Raw genomic sequence first — 16,354 nt, 5'->3', positions numbered from 1 at the left:
GAACCTTGATCGACATCATCGTCAGGCATTGTCTGGCCAGCATCACTCACAATAAAAACTATATTCTTGTTAGTAGAATCCTTAATAGCTAAGTCCTGAATATGGCTATAACAATTATTGGGAGGAAACTTATCATGAAATCATAACTACTCTGAACTGTAGCTTCAACACATGCCTTAGAAGCAGTTTCATTAATAGTTGACATTGTTTTGAGGTCCACCTCTGGAACATGAATCATACCTGTTGCATTGACCTTTGAAGTCTCAATTCCTTTTTTTAAGAAACATATATGGTGATTTGTTTTGCGGTTATTCTCTTTAGGAGCTTTTCCCTTATTTGAGGAAGTATTGGAATGAAACAAAATAAAAAAAAAGGATATTACCTGGGTTGTGGGTACGTATTGAGAAGTATTAGATTCATTTCTGTATTGAATACCTTTTGGACACATACTTTTCAATTTTTGGATTATATGGGCTTCAACATTACGCCCTTCGTCCCCCAATGAGGGTCAGATTTGTTTATTTCGCACATATTTTGAAACGAAAAGACTTGAAAAGACTACAAATGAAAGAATCAGAATAGTAAGTTTACCAAATTATCCTTTATAAGTATTGGCATATTCAACATTATCATTAATGCAAAATGGAATATAATACTTGAGAGAGATACATATACTATCAATTAGAGGGTACAATTGGAAAAAAGTAATTAATATTATGAAAACTAAAAATGACACTGATTTTGAGACAATTTTTTTAAAAATGTGACATTCATTGTGGGACGGAGGGAAGGGAGTATTAAAGTGCCACCATGGCCCTTAATGGTGCCAGATTTCAGCCCAACTCCCATGGAAATACCAGTGTGGAGGTTTCCACATGCTTCATGGCGGTCAAGCCATCCAGGAATGCTCACGGTGGGTTGAATTTACAATGTTGACAAATGATTTGCAAATAGCAGAGGGCTAAGGAGTAAGTGCCCTTGTGTAGAGCTATTTTCAACTTTTTTGGTTAATTTGATCACTCGAGAAAATTCAGTGAAACCACATAATGAAGCAGTGCAAAGGGATGTAGGCAATGTTGCATATGGAAAATGGAAAATGGCTGCTCATTTTTTAATGGATGTTGTGACGATTTATGCAAATATAATATTCCCTCTTGTTGGGTTGAAGATGACTCTAATATGTGCACAATTGCTGATTATAGAAACATATCTGACCAGCTTGACATTATGTAGTGGGGGAGGATTGTTTGTCAATGAACAAAATGCTATTTAACTTGCATCTTTATATTGGTTTAATCTTTCCAAGCATCACCCTGATGCTTCTCTTTTACCCCTACTATTACTTCTAGTTCATTCCATCAACACCACCAAACAAGAATTAAATTCATTTTTTCAATTAGGTTTGAAGCCATATTACTGACTCTGACATCTAACATTTAAAATTCATATTGTGCTGAATGGTGAGTCTCACTCCATCTTTGAATGTGGGTTCCCTTCAGGTAGCCAAATTGATGATAACATCATATCTTAATGCCATGAATGCTCGGGTGTGCTTGTTTGTTCTGTATTTTTGTAATTTTGTTGTCACAATTTATAGCGGAGAAAATAAAAAACTAATATAGCTCTTGTTCTGCAGGTGATCTACTAAAGCTTTTAGATGTTTCTTCTGCCGAAAATCTCTTGCCAACTACTTATGGCAAGTTACAACCACCTCTTGGAAAACATCGTTTGAAGGTTAACTAGTTAATCAGACTTGTTGCGTTTGACTATTTTACTCTGTTGGCAATTGGTTGTTGAGTTTTGAATATTTTTTGTCGTAACACCTTTATAATTTATGTTTATTATTCATGATTTTTGATGATGTTGGAAAGTTATATTGCAGCACTGTCGTAATATTAACTGAACATTTGTTATTTCAGATTGTAGAGTTTATGTCCGTCTTATTAACTGTTGGTAGTGAAGCTGCTGAGAATAGATTGATTGATTTTGGTGCAGTACAAAGAATTATAAACTTGTTCTTTGAGTAAGTTCAACAATTTTGTTATCTTGCACAGAAGTCTTTTGATCTCATCTCATGCATTGTGTTCGAAACTGGTATTTAAGAGACTAATGAATAGAATGATAAACTGAATATTATTTATATAACAATATAACAATTCTACAGTAACTACCACCAATAGTAGCTATTATAAACTGCTAATAACCAACATAATCCTCCAGGAATTAGAGAGCCTAGTCTCTTCCAAACCAACCCAACATACAAAATACCCAATGCTTATCCCTTCCCCCTATTTCTCTATTTATTTAGTAATTAAATAGAAGTTACAACAGCTACAATATTAAAATGGCAGTTACTAACACATTGATACACTGTCTGTTTGTTTGTCATAGGTACCCATACAACAACTTTCTGCATCACCATGTGGAAAATATTATAATGTCATGCTTGGAGAGCAAGAGTTCTTCTATTCGGGAACATATTCTCCGTGATTGTGATTTTGTTGGGAAAGTTATTCAAGCAGAGAAGCATTTTACATTGGAAGCTGGTACAAACAAGGTACGAGACCTCATCCACCCTCTCTCTCAAAATTAAAATTGTATCCGCTTGAATGAACAGATGATTCAACTTCTTTAGTATATTTTTTGATGATAAATATGTTTTTGCAAAATATATTCAAGCAGCCAACCTCAGCTGCTGAGGGCAAATCACCACCCAGGATAGGAAGCATAGGCCATTTGACCCGTATTTCTAACAAACTCATTCAGTTAGGGAATAACAACAGTGTGATTCAGGAGCATCTGCAGGTCTGTTACTATTCCATTTGAGGATTTTCTTGTATTTAAACTCGAATTGCCATACTGTTTGCTATATGCTATCAGTTGATCAATTCTGTTTTCTTCCCAAATCCCACTAAGTAATTTTCATCTGTTTTAATATTTAATTTACAGAAAAATGATTGTTAGAAGTTAACCATGTAATCATGAAGCTCATTTTCAAATTTTCAAATCTACAGGGAAATAGTGAATGGACGGATTGGTACATGAATGTTTTATCTAACCGGAATGCTGTGGAAAATGTCTCTCAATGGGCGTGTGGGTATGTTGCATTTCTTTACCAGCATATTTTTCTGTCCCATGGTTGCTCACTTGATCTCCATGTGCACTATCTAATAAAAATTTAACATCACATTTTGAAAAATATGACTTTATATACATCCTACTTAAATTATATTTTATAATAATACATTTAAATATGTCGAAAACTAAATAAGGTTAATATGTGTAAATTACTAAAAGTTAAATATATATAACAAAAATGTCAAAATTTAATATAATAATTATAGTAGTAAAAGAATATTATTTATATTTATTTAAATAGGCCGGCCTAATAAGGCTTACTATGTGGCTTGTAGCATGACCATTTTAACTAAATAAGCTTTTTTACAAGTCTTGGCCTTATTTGTTTAAGAAAAAAGCCTGACTTGGCCTAGACCTGACGTAGGCTAGGCTGTAGGCCCTTGTCGGTTGGTCTGGTCTCTTCCCATCCCTAGTTCCAGTGGCTTCTTTACTGAGTTTGTTTGCATCAGGCCAAAGTCAACCATATCAGCTGTGCAAGACAGCAAAATTAGACGAGTTGTGGTGTATGCTTGCTGATTTGCCATGTGAAATGCATGCTTTGTGTTTGAAGCGACACTTGTAATGGAGCCTCTTATTGATTATTTTTGTTGTTTTTTGTGTTGTTATATATTGGGGCTGCTTCATTGCGATTCTTTATTGAGCATCTTCTGTGTTGGTCGTAAATCAACGTTTTTTGTGTGCTTATAGGAGACCAACAGCATTGCATGACAGAAATAGGGATAGTGATGAGGATGATTATCAAGATCGGGACTATGACGTTGCAGCCTTGGCAAATAACTTGAGTCAGGCCTTCCGTTATGGCATTTATAATAATGACGATGACATGGAAGAGGTACAGTCATTTTTGTGGAGCATCTCTTGCCTGCCGCTATATGGCATTTTATAATTTCATTTTTTTTATGGGTCTGAATGCAAAAACTGTATAACATGTAGAAATTCTTGTTGAGATTTAATGGAGGATTATTTTTTTAATCTAAGTCGGAATTAATGTTGATAAATGGAAGCCATGGCGCCATTGTTTGGAATGGTGTGCCGGATTTTTCGGACAACCACCATATGCATTTGTGAAGGAATACCCGCCATGCGCTATTAGCCGTAATAGCGTGTTTATACGATGGACTTTGCGCCTTCTGCCATCAGGAACATTGGTTGGAAATGATTTTTGATGTGCCCTAGCAGTCACTGCCTGTTAAGACTTTTAATAGTTTTAGTCAGTGTTGTCAAATAGCTGTTATTGCGGTGCTATAGCCCTATAGCATAGCGGAATTAGAAACCGCTATTTTCCGCGATCTGCAGTTGACAACATGGGATTTATTCATACTAACCAGAAAATATAAAGGTGATTTGTCTGGAGTATCATAAAAAGTAATATATCTTGGGGCAAGGATAAGCAATTCAAAGTAATGTGATCTAATATGCATAGTTTAGGCGCTTGTTACCACTTTCTTAGTGGTTAACTGTCACTTTATTCAGCATTCATAACTATTTCTTTATATTGAAAGATAAATTCCTAATGGTGATCTACGTTCTGGTTGTGTTAATTCTTTAGTTAGAACCTTTTTTAATTTAGGGTTGGTTTGGTACTATTGCTTATCATGGCTGTGTCATAAATAGTTGTTATCATTGGCTTTGGATTTCTGATTATATATATTTTTTCAGGTTGACAGGTCTCTTGAACGAGATGATGAGGTATACTTTTATTTTTCCATCAAATGATAATTTGGAGTCTTAGAACTGATGTGAAATGAACATGTGATTTCTTCTATGGAGGTTAATACTTATATAAATCTTCTCATTTAAAGCAATTTGTCTATAAAATGGCAAGAGCAAGGTGATTGCCATCTCATCCAATTGTTGTTTTGTTGGTATATTTAAGTAGGTTCACCTCACCAGTCCTTTGTACGTACATATCTTGCCATTATTACAGTTATCCAGTTCCTAAATCTTGACATTTCCTTCTTTGACAAGCTTTATAAAATTTTGGTAGCTTCTTGAATTGTTGTGAAGCTTTCTATAGAGCACAGTATTTCTCAATTGTGTAATGGGAATTTAAGCTTTTTCCTACCTTTTCTAGAATCTATTTTCTTGTAGTTTGAAATCATACACAATGATAGTAATAGCTTGAACCTGATGAGAAGATGGAAAAAGAGGAGTCCCAATTAAAAAACTAATTCTACACACTTATCCATATCAGTTAGTTAAATAACTAATTTTACCACATATGTTAAATTCAATAATTAGTTTTAGCCACAAACAGTCATTTATCAGCTAATTTATCAGTTATCACTAGTTTATCTGCTATTTTTGCTAAGTAGAACCAAGACCACAGCTCACGTTTTCTTTTTTTCTTTTTTTGACTTACGGTGATTTCTCATGTTTAAGTCAATCACATAGGACCTTTGGCAGAGATTTGATTGATTGGTGATTGTAAAACATCTGATATAATATATATTTAGCAGGATGTCTATTTTGATGATGAATCTGCGGAAGTTGTTATATCTTCTTTACGGTTGGGCGATGACCACGAGAGGTAAATGTTTTGTGCTTTTGTTGATCATGCAGGATACCTGATATGAAGTGTTTCTTTACATTATTTTAACACATACCTTATTTTTTTGCCTTGGCAAAAGCAGTGGGTCTCTCTTCACAAATTCCAACTGGTTTGCTTTTGAGGAGGATAGAGATCGAGTAGCCAATGAACGATCAACAGGCTCTCTTGCTTCCCCGTCACCTAATGCTGAGGAGGATATTAAAAGTGCCAGCGAAGATTATAAAACTGCTAGTGAAGATGAGGACTTAGCTGATACTGCAACGTCTTCTCCAGAAGCAGAACCGAAATCAGAACCTGTTGGAACTGATAAAGCGGTCGAGTGGGTTGAATGGAGGGAGTCTTTAGATACCAGTGACCCTTCTGAGGTTCTTCCCAATGGAGAACTTGATGCTGCTGAATCACCTTCTCCGTCATCCAGTGTTGCATTAACAAAGGATGAACAGATGGATGCTGCACCATTAGCATCTCCGGATGAGAACCTCAGCGTTGGACCCTCTGATCAAACTCAAACAGAAAGTAATAGTCCAAGTTCGCCTGCATCCAGTTATGTGGATGCGGCATTGGCTGAAGTTGGAGGAGACAGTAACACAACAGATGACAATAAAGGAATTGAACAAATGAGTAGCTAATGTAAATTTCTCTGAATTGGCTTGGGTGAAACATTAACCAGGTGGGAAGATAAAACTTGGATTCTGGCTGAGCAAGAGTATTTGCACCTCTCTGCACGCTGTTTTATTTTTTATAGGAACATTGATTTTTTATTCCCACCTACTTCTGAAGCTAGAAATTCATGCCTGATTATATTTTAGCTCATGCTGTTTAGGTGCTACTGAATTCTTCACCTGTCCATATCAATATTTAGCTCGCCCAATTAGGTGATACTGAATTTTCCCTTTTTTAATTTTAATTGTTCATATTGATACATCTCTTCTAAGTTTTTGGCATGCAAGTTGATTCCTTGTTTGACCTCTGAAACCAAACTTTTATGAATTTTTTATCACGCTGCAAATGAGAGTAATGACAAATTGATGGCTGAGATGGCATAATTCTCTAACTTAGTTTTCAGATGTAGCTAGAGATGGTTATAGGCATTGGGTCGGTTGGGTATCTATATTATGACTATGGGTACATCTATATGAGTAATTATCTGCAAAAGTAAGCTGTGAGCTGGTATGAGTGCTTTAACATTTGGCCTGCATTCGAATTTATATATGTATATAAAAAATGTTTTTAAGTGCCTTTAAAAAAAAGTTTTAAGTGTATGTTAAACGTGGTTGATCTTCATGAAGCTGGATGTACTAAACATTCGTCGGTGGGTTTGTCTCTTTCGTTTGAAACTCAGTTAACCATCACTATTATTAATAGAGTTCTTGCTTTTCTCTTTTTTACCTTACCATTTTACACTTCTCAAAAATCAATATAGAAAGAATAAATATGCTTGTTGCTAAATATACAAATCAAATATGGTTTTTGCTTTCTTACCATTTTACACTTCTCAAGAATCATTAAAGAAAGGTGGAGTATGTTTTTTGCGTAAGATACAAATCAAATTGATATACTTCCTAACTTGAATCATATTTGGATGTGTAATTCAAATACTCGCAACATTTTTTGGATGTTTGAGATTTTGAAACGGATGTTCAAGTTGCAATCTTCGTGAATAAGATTATTTTCTTATCCGTTAATGTATTAAAATGGAATGCAAACATAAAAATTATCTATTATATCTTAGAATAATGTTCCTCATCATTGTCATCTTTTTTTATAGCAAATAGTAGACAATAATGGGGTTTTGCAGTTATTCCAAAAACAAGTATACCACATCATCGTCAAAATGAACAAATAAATACCGTACAATCATTATTTTAATACACTATTTTCTTATCTGTTAAGTACTATTAGATCATCATCAAAATATTGACGTAACTGATTGGACGGTATATATTTTAAATAAAAAATGAACAAATAAATAATAGTAAAAAATAATGATTTTTTGAACCCAAATAAATTCAGCCCGAGCCATTGAGGCTTTTCAAAGTAGGAACCGTATTTGAGGATCTAAATTTCTTAAACAATTGAGCACTTATAATGATAATAACAAATCTAATGGATACATATAATTAAGATCACGACTGGAGAGATCTTTCAACTCAATGTTGCATTTGAAATTACAGTCAAAATTGAGGAGGTACAATACACCTCACATCTCATAACAAATTGAGTGGAAGAATTGAAACTCCATTCCGAGCTTCGCGTATTTGTCCCCACCTTCCGAGACGAGGTTCCTGTTTACAGACATTTTATTAATGTTAAAAAATTATTCTGTCAAAAGAATATATAAACAGTCAGGAAAATATGAATTTTTTTTTTATTAGTCACACTGATGCAAAGCTGTTAGTTGCATGTTAAGTTGTACATGAATGTAATGACTTAATGTTGAAACAAAGATTAAGAGAATATCCAAGTTATGAGGGTTTAAAGATCAAGTGAGGGGATTGATTCTGGACAAATGCTGCACAACATACTAATGAATGAGATAACCATTAACAAACAATACACTAATGAATGAACTAATCATAAATCCTCAATCTATATAAAGATTGTATGTTAAGCTGAGGTTAAGTGTAAATAATATATGCAATGGTAAAAATGGTTTTTCCATAGAATTGAAGTAATCAACCATTGCACTTTCACAACAATTTCAACGAACAGGATCTAAAATTTAAGTACCTGGCCAACTCCAGCAACTAGAAATCGTGCTGATTTTGCAAAAGCCAAAGAATTCACAAACCCAACCTGTGATAGAAAAGATTTTTTAAATCCAAATGGAACTTTCAAGTGCAAATAAAACTATGATATGAATAAATGTGAATCCCATAACTGACTTTAGTTGCTGTTTACTTACCAATGGTACATTATGAAGAGATTTAATGTCTTTGGTCTCGTTTTCAATTGCCCATAATCTAACAAAACCATTACCGGCACCAGATGCAGCAAGGTCACTGTTCCTACAAACGGTGACTGCACTGACCCAAGATTGTACTGACGAACAATGATGATTTTCGGGATGGTGGTAACCATTTTCTGCATAGTGAAGATAATGATATCACCTTACGATCCTTAACATATTGCAAACTATAGTTAATGCGAACTACAAATTCACAGAATGGCATAAGTACGTTTACGTTGTAAATGAAAGCAGAATCAGAGAGAAAATAGAATGACATATTCAGGAAAGTAAGCAAAAGGATGAGATAATATGCTACACATCAAAGGTATTTTGCTATAACAATAATTTAAAGATCAGAAGGAACAAGTAATATTTAGATGTACTTTACTTTGAAGAAATTATATGAATAGAGTATTTAAAGGTTTACCTAGGTTACCGTTGGGGAGTATTTCACTATCATTTTGGTCAGGTTTCTTGCTATCTGTCACTAAAGCATGAGCATTCCTCAAAATGTGAATAGGCTTCTTTCTTATTACACCCCAAAGCTCAATGCTTCCATCATCCGAACCAGACAAAAACTCTTCATTATTAACAAAACAGCAGCATTCTAAGGAAGATGCAGGAGCACGAAATACAAGACGTGACTCTTCGTGAACCTAAATTAGAGAGAATACACATCAGTAAAAAGTCTGAAAGAATTCTAATGAGGAAATGGAAATAACCCTAGAAATAGCCTTTGATGACAAAAGGTTTCCCATCAATTAATGCCTTCAACCATGGGAAAAAGTAAAAAACATCCAACATAAACAATGTGGGGGTTGTAGCCAAATACTTAATACTTACCTTAAACAACTGCATACTACGATCACGTCCGGCAGATAGTACCCTTTCTTTGCGTAAACAATCAATACTTAATACTTCACTTTGGTGACCAAACAGAGTGTTCATGTAAGTTCTGTCTTCAACATTCCATATCTTAACTGTCCGATCAAACGAACCAGAAAATAGCTCAGTAGTTCCATCCCTAAATGCCAGAGAAGAAACAGGCCCTCTATGACCAGGAAATGCCTGTATAAGACAACAGACAAAATCAAACACCAACAATAGCAAGTCCCAACTAACAGTCTGAGTTCCTAAATATCTGGCCATGAATAGGCTTGTAATTTTGCAAATGCCAAGTAATATAAAATACAAATTAACAGATTAAAGTTAATCACTTTATCAACATATAACACCTTGCTCAATTTGAATGGACTCAATACCCACTAAAACACAACTCACAAAAAATAATTCAAACACTTCCATAGAGCAACAAATGTAACAACATCAATGTGGCTTTTTATCTAAGAACAAATGTCATCAAACAAGTAAGAAGAGTGTAAATTTCCCTTTATCAGTTGATACAAACAATAAACAAACTCACACTACACCAAGAACTATATAATTTTCAGAGAAGGAAGAGGCAAGTACCTGAATATGTTCCCTAGAGCGAGTATCCCAAACATGAACATGGCGATCAAGGCCCCCAGATACCAAATAACGCCCATCGGAACTCGCAGCCAAAGTCAATATATGTCTACTTTGCTTTTTTGCAGAACCCTGTGGATCCTTCAATCCATGAGACTTGAGAACTGAATCACTAGGCCACTTATACCTCTCACATTTACCACTTTCAACATCCCACTGCACAATGCTTCCATCTTTCGAAGCCGAAAACCCCTTCGAATCATCCTCAGATAAAGCCACCGCAGTAACACATTGCTTATGCTTCACTAAACTCTCAAATCCACCATCACCGCCCAATTCCACCCTAAATAACACACACCCCAAATCAATCAAACCAATAATGTCATATTCAAATCAAAACCAAAACACAAAATCAAGCAATTTGTGAATAATTTAAATCAAATTCATATTAAAACTACCCTAAATAATTTAACTCCAATGGTTTCGTCAAATGCTAAAAAGACAGACATTGGATCTGCAGGTTATGGATTCGATACCCACTATTGTCATTGGAGGGAGTCAAAGGAATGAGTCAAATGGACATCGCTCTGTAAGTGTTTAATGAACCCTAAAGTCTTCTCTACCTTAAACCAGGACACCATACCCTCACCGTAAAATGTTGTTTATAAAAATAAAAATAAAAACTACCCTAAATTACACACTCAAATCGATCAACTATTCAATCAAAATCAAAACCAACAGAGTCAACATTATAACCAAAATCAAAACGCAAGCAATTAATGAAGAATGTATAAAATTGAAATAGAAGTTAAAACCTTGAAGCAATGGCTTTTCTAATGCGACCACTCTCCTCTTGCTGCTCCTTAATCAACCTCTGAGCTACAAGTGAATCTCTTACTCCCTCATCATCTTCACTATCATCATCTTCATCATCATCTTCCTCTTCATCCCGTTGCTCCTTCTCTTTCTTTACACTCTCACGATACTTCTGCAAATACTCATGAGCAATTCTCTTCTTCGTTTCAGCAGCAGTTTCCTCTTCGGATTCATATTCAGGTTCATCTTTGGAATCAAGGAAACCATCTTCGTCGGAATCGCTATCAATCTCGTCGTCATCGGCGACTTTGCGGCGTTTAGTGGAATCTTCATCGAAAAAAGGGTCGCGAGTAGGTTTGTTCTTGCGGCTCTTATTTGGGGGCATGATTGAATGAATGAATGAATGGGAAATTAGTTTTAGGGTTTTTGAGAAACGGTGACAGAGTGAGAAATTAGGGTTTAAGTTTTGAACAGAAAGTGTTACAGATGAGAGTGGGTTTATTATTATTGTCTTGAGCGGTGCACAAATCAATTTACATCTTTTTTTCTTTTCCATATCTTTATTTTACTTCAATTTTACATCTTTTTTCATTTCCATATCTTTATTTTACTTCAATTTTACATCTTTTTCTTTTCCATATCTTTATTTTACTTCAATTTTACATCTTTTTTCTTTTCCATATCTTTATTTTACTTCAATTTTATAGTAAATTGTTTTACTTAAATTTAATTACTGTTTAATTATTTTTTCACATTAAAAAATTCTAATCAATTACGAATATTAGATCCCTTTACAAATTATGGAAAAAAAAATCCATATCTACTATTATTGAGATTTTTTAAAAATATAAATTGCTTTGTATTTGTCTACTATAATGAAAATTATTTTTATATTTTAAAAAATATATTATAAAAATATTTTTAATATAAAACTATTCAAAATAATTTATCAGTAAATTTTATATTATAATTTTTTTTCTTTCAAAAATGTAACAAACAAAGTTTTTTAAAAGTAATTAGTTTAAAAAATTATAACAAACCTATTCTTAGTTCAATGAATACGAATTCAACATGTAATAAAATTTTGTTCTAAATATTTTACTATAAAAATAATGTTAATGCCTTTTTTATATTTTGAATATTTTTGTGTGAATTATAAATTTAGTGTTTTATTTTATTATAAATAATAGTTTATCGTGTAAAAATGTGTTTTCATTTGTTAATTATTTCAGATAAATTTAGTGTTAAAAAGTATACAAGTTTTGAGAAAGTTAAAACTTGTGAATATTTATTAGTGGTGTAATAGCATATTATAAAACTGTGTAAAATTGAAATTAGCGCGAACACTTTGATTTGAAATGTCATTCAAGTCTTTGTCTTCGAGATCGATATGTAACTTCTACAACAAGTTAAAAGATCTAAAATTGAAACTAGTACAAACATTTTTTATTTAAAAGGTCATTTAATATATTAGAAAGGCCTAACAAAATTTTAATTTTTAATTTTTAGTAGAATCATTATTTATTTGGATTGATATTTTTTAGTTGTGTAAAATATCACAGGAAACATTCGTCTTAACTTTTGCTATCAATCGACAAAATTTATATAAATTGAAAAATATTAGTTAGAAATTATGAGACAAAAGTTAGCACATTGATCATATGAGAAATATTAGTTATAAATTGAGAAATCATGAGACAAAATAGTGAACATATTGCTAATATGAGTTATTGGAGTGATAGTATACACACTATTTTCTTCTTCAACTAAAAGGTGAACAATTTTACACGAGTTCTTGATGTTGCTATGTAACAGTTAAAATTTCTTATTTTATTTTTTGAAAAATATAGAAGAAATAGATTTGAAAATACTATTAATTCTACTAAAGAAATTTTCTATAGTTAATTAAATAAAATATTAATAATTTATTTATTAATTTTTGAAAATACCGTTGTCTAATAATTTCGCTTTAGGCCTTATAATGTGTTGGGCCGGTTCTCATTAAATGTCACAGATTTGTTTCTTCTACTCCTTATGCAAAGAATACTAAAAGAAACGTATGCAAAAGAAAACATAATTCTAATGATAAAAAAAAAAAGCATTTGGAGCCTAAGAAGAAATCTTTAAAGTAACTTGCTAGTATTGTAAGAAGTACCACCATAAGGTGGATAATTATACTCTCTAAAAAAGAAACTTTAAAAAGGTACACTCCTAACATTTTAATAGGGTGCACAAGAAATATTATACCCTATTACATAAAAACAATAACCAATGTCTTAAAGCACATAATTGGACAACTACCTATTTAAAAGAGTCTTGAAAGCATAAGCAATTTTAGTTGGGTGAACAAGAGTAATATCTTGAAGATAAAATATTAAATATAGTTTTAAATCTAAATTATTGTAGGTTGATCGACCTCTTCAATAAAAACACATATACTACAACCTAGCCAGAGAGATCCATAGAGACATTAATTTTGAACACTAAATGTTATGATTTATGATACAAGATATATCTCACTCATACAACAAGAGATAACATACATAGAAAGAAAGTGCATGTAAGATGTAACTTCTTTATTAGTAGTATTCAATTGCACAATTTCTAGTATACAAGTCATCATATAATTTATTTAGATTGAGCTAACAATACCCTCCTCGTGCAATTCATTGGAGGCCACAATGTCGATATCTAACTCGGTAGATCTTTGGTTAATAAAATTGCATTGTTTTCGAATTTCTCCTTCATTCCCCGTTAGCACACCAATATTACCCATTTTAATCATAGAAACCTTAAAGCTATCAAAGAAAGCATTTTTGTTCCTACTAAATTTGTTGACGATACTAATGGTATCTGCATCAGGGGTTGAGAACAACTCTTGATCACTCTGAAACAAGCCCTTGCCACTCTTAAGATTGGAGTAATATTTTTTGTCAAATTTGTTAGGAGTGATTGGATCCAAGTTTGTGAGGTTAGTGCCAGTTCCATTTTGAGGGCATATTTTGCTTAACTCTTTTAAGTATGTTGTGTTAAGAGTTGGATCCGGTTTTCCAGTGTTGTTGAAGTTATACAACCGGTTAACAAATAGAGAACAATGACTCCTACCAAATGTATGAGCCCCTGAAATTGTAACACATCCATTCTTAATTAGATACTCATCAATATGGTCATATGCACATTTTTCATTAAAAAAATATTTAAACTCAAATAATTCAATTGGTTTGAGTTAAAAGTTAAACGAATTGAAGGATTTAAAGGAATAAGTTTCATACTCTAATAAATAAGTAAAATAATAATGAACATAAAAACTAATATATTAACAATTGTAAATAAATAAATAAAAAGTAGAAAATTTGTTTGTAAGTATAACCAAGCTTAATCAAAATGCTCAATTGTGAATGATTTGATTTCAAGAATATATTTAGTTTAGGATCACAATCCTCTGCAGTTTGGAGAAAAACAGGACTATCATGATTCAATGTTTTCCTATAGTTTATTGCTTTTTGTTTTTGCACAATTAATTGTTGCAAATAATAAATTAGAAAAATAATACCTGAAAGTGCAACTAGATCAGTAGTGTTGAGGCCTTGAAAGGAAAATGAAGCTTTAAGTTGATCAAGAGTGAAAAAAGGAGCTGGGAGGTTTTGATTAGCAAGAGTACGGTTTGCTGTAAGACTATCCCTTCTCCCAAGTGGAACTTTCCAACAAGGACCATGTGCCTATCATTTCATTTTTTTTTCTTCTTATTAAATCCTTTCTTGTAGCATTAAGTTTAACATAAAATACAATAAAGATTTATTTGTAGTTTTGGTATCTCTATTTTAGCTGAATCACGAAAGTAGTCATCTATTTTATTTATCTCTAATTTTGGTCATCTAAACATAATTTTCGTCAAAAATTTGATGAATTTTTTTTTAAATACACCACACCATTTATGATAAAAAATTTCAGGTACAATTATTGCACTACGATATCTTAAGATATAATGTGACTTAAATAAACGCAAAAAAATGATACTTTAAATTTTAAACTAAAATTCGGTTTGAAGACTAACACTGAGTAAAAATAAACTGAGAGAACAATTTTCATGATTCAGATAAATATTAATACATACCAAAAATGAAGACACTTCAGCTGCTAAAGCAAGAATATCAGCACAAGAAACAACATTAGGACAAGCTGTTTCCACCATTGTCTTGATTTGGTTCACAACATCTAACCCTCTTAAAGAATTGTTGTTTGGAAGAGCTTCTTGTTCGCTCACTATCGTTGCAGTATTGTTCAGCAAAACCGATGCATCACAACCCTGCCCAACACATTTGTTTTTATAGACTTATGATAAGGAAGTACAATTTGACTATCAAAATCCCTTATGCATATAATTGTAATCTTAAAGCAAGATAAACTTTATTATTTTAAATGTGAAAGTTAATCAATAGAATAAAAATAACATGGATGCTTTTGAAGCTATAAAAGTAGTTTGACATGATTCTCCATCAAAAAAAGAAATTGAGTTTAGTTTATGGAATCGTCAATTTAGAAAACAATCAAAAATTCTAGTTGAAAATATAAGGTTGATTTGATGACTAAATTATAAATTAAGAAGCAAAGTGATAAAAAAGTTGAAGGATTCAGATATCACCTTCAATATAATTCTAACAATTACTAATAATATTAACTTAAAAAAATAAAATTCATTCTTAGTAAAAGAAACCAAATGTCCCACGTCAATTTGAGTTTAAGTCTCAAGTTCGAAACTTTAAACTACTAGAATATTTTGAGACATTGATTAAAAGTCAAAGTATTTATCACGAATTAAAAGAAAAAAAAATCAAAATTAGTTGTGAGAACTATATATATGGAAGATGACTTACTTGAACAAAACAATCATGAAAGTGAAGCCTAACAAGGCTGGCAAAAATACGAGGATCCGATAATGAAGCATTCCATACAACTTTATGTACAATATAATGCAATTGGGGACAAGTTTTTCTGTAAAAGAATGGATCTAATTGTGCATTTGAGGAGAAGGGTATCCCTCCAAGAACAAACACTACACAGCATATAGTTGTTGCTACCAGACGAAGAGAGACCATTTTTGTGTCTAAAATTAATTTGAATTGTTTTTCTTTTTTGTTTTACTAGTTGTGAGAATTAACGTGGAACGAGTCTTTATTTATAGAGACACATTGGTATTGTGAACTTTGATAAATGCAAATGGCGTTTAATAAACATTAGAAAATTTTGTTATGCGCTGATCTTAAGAAAAGTTTAACGAATTTCATTTTTTTTTATTATAAACTTGGTATTTTTTATGGGATTATATTGACGATAAAATTATATATATTTTTAATATTTATGTATTTTTTAGAGTTTGAATTCGAGATATTTGATGCACATAACACAATTTCAAATTACATTTGATTAATTTT

General features: G+C 32.3%; 3 protein-coding genes across 5 annotated transcripts in view; 1 reads left to right on the top strand and 2 right to left on the bottom strand.

Moving 5' to 3' along the window:
• The window catches only part of LOC101494402 (uncharacterized), a 16,193-nt gene extending 9,580 nt beyond the window's left edge, over positions 1-6,613 (top strand). For 2 of the 3 annotated variants that reach the window (XM_012714412.3, XM_073369885.1), the window contains 9 exons: positions 1,637-1,734; positions 1,920-2,023; positions 2,392-2,557; positions 2,683-2,805; positions 3,015-3,097; positions 3,826-3,970; positions 4,798-4,827; positions 5,595-5,668; positions 5,772-6,613. In XM_012714412.3, the coding sequence (XP_012569866.1) occupies positions 1,637-1,734; positions 1,920-2,023; positions 2,392-2,557; positions 2,683-2,805; positions 3,015-3,097; positions 3,826-3,970; positions 4,798-4,827; positions 5,595-5,668; positions 5,772-6,318 (1,370 nt within the window). In that variant the 3' untranslated portion in view covers positions 6,319-6,613. The remainder of the gene's footprint in view (positions 1-1,636; positions 1,735-1,919; positions 2,024-2,391; positions 2,558-2,682; positions 2,806-3,014; positions 3,098-3,825; positions 3,971-4,797; positions 4,828-5,594; positions 5,669-5,771) is intronic. The other variant, XM_012714414.3, reaches the window with a different exon arrangement.
• A 1,046-nt stretch (positions 6,614-7,659) lies between these two features.
• On the bottom strand, positions 7,660-11,430 carry LOC101494094 (U3 snoRNP-associated protein-like EMB2271). The gene is made up of 7 exons (XM_004486390.4): positions 10,922-11,430; positions 10,110-10,449; positions 9,483-9,707; positions 9,067-9,295; positions 8,595-8,773; positions 8,420-8,485; positions 7,660-7,974 (listed from the first exon to the last, which is right to left on the bottom strand). Exons 1-7 carry the CDS (start codon positions 11,305-11,307, stop codon positions 7,897-7,899), a joined length of 1,503 nt encoding a protein of 500 aa, XP_004486447.1. The 5' UTR covers positions 11,308-11,430; the 3' UTR covers positions 7,660-7,896.
• Positions 11,431-13,384: 1,954 nt separating this feature from the next.
• On the bottom strand, positions 13,385-16,085 carry LOC140918639 (peroxidase E5-like). Its single transcript, XM_073369878.1, has 4 exons — positions 15,797-16,085; positions 15,037-15,228; positions 14,476-14,641; positions 13,385-14,042 (listed from the first exon to the last, which is right to left on the bottom strand). The coding sequence occupies exons 1-4, from the start codon at positions 16,016-16,018 to the stop codon at positions 13,555-13,557; spliced, it is 1,068 nt and encodes a 355-aa protein (XP_073225979.1). The 5' UTR covers positions 16,019-16,085; the 3' UTR covers positions 13,385-13,554.
• Between the last annotated feature and the right edge of the window lie 269 nt (positions 16,086-16,354).

The sequence above is a fragment of the Cicer arietinum genome, chromosome 1 (genome assembly GCF_000331145.2).
Source record: "Cicer arietinum cultivar CDC Frontier isolate Library 1 chromosome 1, Cicar.CDCFrontier_v2.0, whole genome shotgun sequence".
NCBI classification, from domain to species: domain Eukaryota; kingdom Viridiplantae; phylum Streptophyta; class Magnoliopsida; order Fabales; family Fabaceae; genus Cicer; species Cicer arietinum.
This window is presented reverse-complemented; position numbering and strand designations above follow the sequence as displayed.